Here is a 6,260-nt window from a genome sequence, read left to right on the forward strand (position 1 = left end):
TGCTTGTTTTTGAGCGTCGGGTGTGAAACAGATGCTTTTTCACACTGTCAGACCTCATTTAAATACCGCATGGGGAAATGAGGATATAGAAAACAAAAGGGATATTAATATTTATTCTATTAGCTGAAGTGCTTAGGTCTGTGATTTTTTCCTGTGTGTGTGAGCGTGTTTGCGCCTGAGTGCATGTGTGTTTATAGAGCGCTGTACTGTGAGGCTCTGGCGGCTCTATGATGGATAGCAGGCAGTAATTATAGATGGGAAAAGTGCTGAGGATGGCACTACGGACCAGGCAGGCAGTCGCTCCAGCAGCTCAGGGGTTAAGTCTGATCCTCGCCTCCATCCTGCATCCTCCTCCTCAAACACTTGCCATCATCCTGCCTCAGCTTTGTCTCACTCTCACAAGATCTGTCTTTGCTTTCCGAATTCATACCTCTCATTTAATTACTGCAGAGCTAAGTAATTAAACTTGTTTCATGATGTCAAAGGTGGCCTCAGCATCAGTTATGATTTCACATAAGTTCCTTGACAACACACTTACATTTTGTTGTATGTTGAGTGTTTGACTTCACTAGAAGATGTCGATGATGTTTGCTAGCATTAGCAGTTTCATCCCAGGTGTTCTCAGGTTAGACACATGCTGCCCCAGTGGATTGTGCAGATCTAATAGTGAGTATTTGGTCGACAATGAGTTTGACAAATGACTCCGAGAGAAGCAACAGAACCAAGCGTGACATAGTGTGAGACTGGTGCCTTTGGTGATTTCTCACTCCATGTGTCACATCATCATAGCCACAAGAGAGAAACATTTTACATTAAAAACACACTGACTGCACAAGTTCACTTTCAAACGGTGCTAATGTAGATCTGAACAAGAATTAAGACCCAGTGACGGTGTGAATTAGTGATTTGTTAAGACTCTAACAACCTGCTCTCATTTATTGTTCTGTCCTGCTCATAAGATTTGGCTTCAGGCCCAAGATGTAAATGCATTTAATTTTCATTTTACTGTCCTTTCTGATCCCCCGCCTCCCTCCTCCTCCTCCTTTCTTGCTTCTTTTGCTTCCCCTCTCAGTCTCTTGGTAAATGTGCTGACTCCTCCTGGTTTTGGCCCAGCAGAGAGCTCTCTAATAGGCCCCAGAGACGTCCCAGCATTCCTTAAATCAAGTGGAAAATTGTTAACTTGGTGTGGGATAAAGACGTTCTGTCCACTTTAGCTTTTTTCCATCGCTCTCTATCTCTCTGTCTGTTTTTATGAAAATGAGGATGTACGAAGCTGTGGAGCTTTTTCACTTCATTTCTCTGACACTGGTTACAAATGTTGAGCTTTACCCTTTGTGTGCCTTCATGTAGCCGTGTGCAGACAGAAACGCTGTCCCTCTGATCACCAGCAGCTTATTTCACTGTGATAAATGAACATCGTGGATAAATTACTGAGTCGTATAAACTTATGGTTCAGCATGTGATGGTAAAATGCAGTGCATACATATTCTGAGGTGAATTCTGACGCTGGTTGGAGCTTCCTTTCTTTTCTAAAACCTTTGTCTCTAATCAAGTAAAAGCTGTTTTGACTGATATAACTGATTAGCATCAATCCTTAGAATTAAAGGTTTTATTCATGACAGAAAATTTTACTTTACTTTGCCTAACTATAAAATAACAGTGCATGATATAATAGACCCTAAAGGGGTCAGTCGTGATGTCATGCACCAGATTTAAACCCCTGGGAATCACTGACACCGGTGGTAGACCTCATTTGTTGAACAAAATGTTGTGTCGAAACCGCAGCCCTATAAGATGATCCAGAGAAACATTTGACAGCGAGCTGATCCCGGGCTGCCCTGGCACCCTGGGGTGCAGGAACATGGGTGTGAGGGCAGTAACAGGGGGATCCAGTGGCAGCAAGTCAGGGACGCCTGACTCCATAGACAGTTGACCAAGAGTCCACAGCCTTCCTGGAAAATCCGTCTCAAGATCCCACACGCACACGCGGCCTGTACACACACTATTTCTGGCCCGGCCTGCCTCCCAGCGCTGCACTCCTCACCCGGGTGCACGCAGACACGCACTCCCTGCAGCCTGCACCCCGGGGTGAATATAATTAGCTCCTCTGACAGGTGGGAGGGATCAGATCTCGTGGAGAATGAAGCTACCAATTTACACCCATATTACACTGTCATACACACTCAGTTGCAAACATGCATGTGAAAGCCTGCCCTCGTGCACAACGCTGCGCCACAGTGACACTACGCGACCCCTTCAAGGGAGAGGCTGAAGCAACGCACTCATTGGTGTTGGAACCCCGCATTAAGAGTTTGTACTGAGGAGCTGGGTCCCTTAAATCAGTAGAACGGCCTGTTTAATGCCTCATACTAAAACTATTCTGAAACATGTTTAGCTGCTTCTGTGTCACAATCTTAACCCTCTGAGGAGGACAGTCATTTCTCTTTGCATCTTACAGCTTCCTATTGATCGTAATTTCATAAAACTAATATCTGAAAGGCTGAGCGAGCAGAACGTCCAAGCGGCCGCTGCCTTGATTTGCATGGGAAGCATTTGTAGCTTTCACATTACTTGGTGACCTGTAAGGGTCTTTGCCTGTTTGTTCTTTCTATTTGTTCATAGCTCATGCTGTAAAATATTGCTAGCGAAGCAGTTGAAAATGCTTTGTGAATTACAGATTGTCCTAATTTTGTCCAGACATTTTTTAATTTAAAAACATATCTTTTCTTTAGTGTAAATGAGAGCATCTAAATACATTTAGCATCAGCCTGAAATACCTGTAAATGAATTGTTGCTTTGAACCTGAGCTGTGAAAAAGGCTGATTTTCTGTTCTTGTGCCAGTGTAAAAAGAAACACACCCTAGTGTGTCCGGACTTCTCCAGGACTGGTTCCTGCCCACGCGGCCGCTGCTGTAAGCTGCAGCACCGGCTGCGAGCCACGCAGACCCCCACCAACACCTCAGCCACCCCATCCAAGAAGGCTCGACCCAAGGATCCTTCCAAGAGGTTGGAACCCAGACCACGTGTTGTAATGTGGCTTTTGATGCTTCACGTCTGACGCTTCACCCGCCCTTTGCCTCGTCCCCAGGACGGCTCTGGCCGTGTCGATGCCTCGGGACTCTCCAGCAGCTACAGGCTCTCTGGCACTGCCGTCTTTCATCTCCCTCTGCAGCTCTCCAGAGGAAGCAGACGCTCCAGACATGCTGCCAGTTGAAACTTCACAGCTTAAAGGTGACGATACACAACCCGCGCGAACCTGGTACACGTCTGATCCATCAGATTAAGGTTAAAGAGTGAAGCAAGAATTTGTTTGATTTACAGATCTAAACCCTCTGTTCATTAAAGAAATCAAATATCTTATTGATGTAAATAATTGACGCGTCCACTGACAGGTCAACTGTCACGTGTAGCCGCTCTGTGGAAGCATCTTGTTTGTCTGCAGACAGATAATGATGATCGGAGCAGAGCAGCAGAGTGTGATGTTGCTCGGGGGAGGAGTAACGTTGCTCCCAGGACAGAGGGAATAATATTTAGGTTTTAGACTGGACCCAGGCACAGCTGAGCTCTCTGTTGACAGACATGACAGATAGAAGATTAGGAAAGAAGCAGCTTTCCCACCCCTCCCCACTCCTCTTTCTCCTCCCCACCAGGCTCCACTGTCCACCTGCTCTGGCACTGAACACCTGTGTTCAACCTGTCTGCTTGCATCAAAATGTTTCTACTCTTATTCAAATGAAATGCGTGCAGAGGTGTATTCAGGCTGTTATCAACTGCATTGATTAGTTGTCTTGACCTTTGACCTTCTACTCACACAAGTCACTAAGATTTTAGCAGCAGACTTGTAGGTTTGAAATCTAAGCAGTTCTTCAGTCTGTTTGTCTCAAAGGCACCCTGTTTATTATTTTATCCCGTTTAGTGTGACTTTAGTAGCACATGGCTGCACACATGATCCAGCGATTCCTCTCCACCTCCTGCGTTGAGTCTTATTATGACACTGTCCCTCACTAACACACTGCTCCGCCCAGAGCCTCATTAAACATGGAGCTCAGCCAAAGACGCTTCTCTTTGCATAAATTAGCTCAGACACAATGTATATCTGCCAATACCACGCACACAAACGCACACACGCGCGTCCTGTTCGTCTCGTCATTTATGCGTCAGCTCAACTGCAGCGTCATCACTCAGCATTTCTGCACACATCACTCCGCTTCACATGAATGAACACACACTTTGTCTCATTAGTCATTTAATTTCAGCCAATAGTTTTAATTTGCTGTTTTTTTCCTTCCACAGAGAAAAAGCTTCAGATCAAACCTCGACTGTAGGACTAAGGAGTCCAGCATCTGGAGGGGAAAGCCCCTGATGGTTTCTTAGCCTCGGGTTTGTCCTTGCAGGTGGATCTTTGACTCACTTAACTCGGGTCCTCAAGGTTTTATATCTAATCTGTTTTTACATATCGACGTGAATGTTTACAAAATGTTTTTATTGTGTTTGGTAAATTATGAAAATAAAATAACAGCTTTTACTCTGTTGTTTCATGGACTCTTTTTGACGAGGTATGACTGAGTTGTGTCTTCAGTCAAATGAAGTGTGTGTGGGGGGGGGGGTCAGCAAGGAGGTGATGAAACTGTGCTTCTGACACACAGGGACTTCCAGTCAGTGCTGCAGGGACCATTCAGAGTCCAAATGTCCTACCATCACATCTCCTTTATTAGTTTTGCATTCAGCAGTTTGTTAGCAGTCGTTCAGCAGTTTGGAAGATTTTGATTTGTGTACATTGTCAGAAGAGTTGAGCAGTTGAATATGTTTTGTCAGGGCGTTTGTGTGTTGGTGTGAGTCCATCTTGATTCTCAGATGTATCGACAGCAGCGTGTGGAGATGGAGAGCTGGATGTGATTCTCAGAAAAGGCAGGAGACAGGGAGCCATCACTCTTCTCCTTTCACCACACGTTTTTTTCTTCCTCGTCCTCACCCACGTTGCTCCTCTCCTGCGCTGAAGACGTAAGTGCCTTAGACAGATGTCTGCTGCCTCTTGTCTAAAACCCTCAACGTGAGCTGCTGAGCTCGGCAAACTCTAATTAAGATCAATATTTCAATTTTTTAGTAAAAGCGCACAAGATGGAGAGAAGACAGGGAGAGAAATCATCTGTCCACGGAGACTCACCGAGACAAAAAGAAAGGTCAACTGTGATTCTTCATTAGGTGTGTTTGTGTGGAAGTGTGTGCGCTGGGGAGATGTGATGAGAGCTGCCTTTTCACTCTGTGCTTCCTCAAAATTTGCTGCTTTCTTTGAGGTTTTCCTATTTCATCCATGTTTATGAAACGACTGCAGACACCAAGTCCAGCATCCTGTCGGTGTTAAACAGTAACAGCTTCCTCATAGACACTCAGACGTTCCTTCAGCATTTGAGACGTCAAACCAGGTTACTGCTCAAATCCTCCTTTTTCCTTCACAACCTGAGAAATTGCCTTCCCTGCAGGAAGTAGCACCAAAAATTACATGTTTTAGGATAATGTGACCAGACGCGTTTGTAAAGCTCAACGTGCATGACAAGCTGTTAAGTCATTGATCTGCAGCCAAAAACCTGAAAGCATCGTTGTCCGATCCCTCCTTTTACTGCTCTTGTACCCTTGAGCAAACACAGGTGTTTCTGGACCCACTTCATGCGTCTGCTTTGTCTCCAGCACTAAACAGAACTGACTGAGTCTGTATCAGCTGATGCTGGAAAATTAAACCATGTTGAAAGAGTGGTCCTCATGTTGGTCCACAGCCTCGTGCTGGTCCAGAGGGCACCAGCCCACACGTTCCTTCTGGTGCAGAGGATGATTGGTTTTAATTATCTCATACATTTTCTGTGGAGTCGTGGTCACCCACTCAGCTGCGTCCTCAGATCTCCGCTTTTACTTTGGTGAGTCTTCTGTTCATCACAGCAGAAACCAGAATCACATGAAGTTTACTTTTTTCAAGCCAGATTGTGTGACGTCACACATTCTTACACTTCGAGGCCTCTTTTAACCGCTGTGGTGAACAAACCTCTTTCTTTACAACCGCCTGCATGTGGTGAAGCTACTGATTCCAACTAAGCCCCGACGTGCGCAAACGTGCATGCGCGCGTCACATCCCTGCACAATTAAAGCTGATTCCTCGTCCGCGGCATTAGTGCCTTACGGTCGTGGACGGACCCCACCGCCCCCGTGCTCGCGATAACCCTGAGCCCCCTCCTCTTTGGACTGGATGCTGGATACTTGGCTCAAAGCGC

At 45.8% G+C, this 6,260-nt stretch overlaps 1 protein-coding gene across 2 annotated transcripts in view; it reads left to right on the top strand.

Annotated features, from left to right (window-relative positions):
• The window catches only part of zc3h3 (zinc finger CCCH-type containing 3), a 33,662-nt gene extending 29,137 nt beyond the window's left edge, over positions 1 to 4,525 (top strand). Inside the window, exons 10-12 of one of the 2 annotated variants that reach the window (XM_029147315.3) lie at positions 2,843 to 3,006; positions 3,089 to 3,231; positions 4,294 to 4,525. In XM_029147315.3, coding sequence (XP_029003148.1) covers positions 2,843 to 3,006; positions 3,089 to 3,231; positions 4,294 to 4,325 — 339 coding nt within the window. In that variant the 3' untranslated portion in view covers positions 4,326 to 4,525. The other variant, XM_029147316.3, reaches the window with a different exon arrangement.
• Positions 4,526 to 6,260: the final 1,735 nt, after the last annotated feature.

This window comes from Betta splendens, chromosome 4 (genome assembly GCF_900634795.4).
Source record: "Betta splendens chromosome 4, fBetSpl5.4, whole genome shotgun sequence".
Classification (NCBI taxonomy): domain Eukaryota; kingdom Metazoa; phylum Chordata; class Actinopteri; order Anabantiformes; family Osphronemidae; genus Betta; species Betta splendens.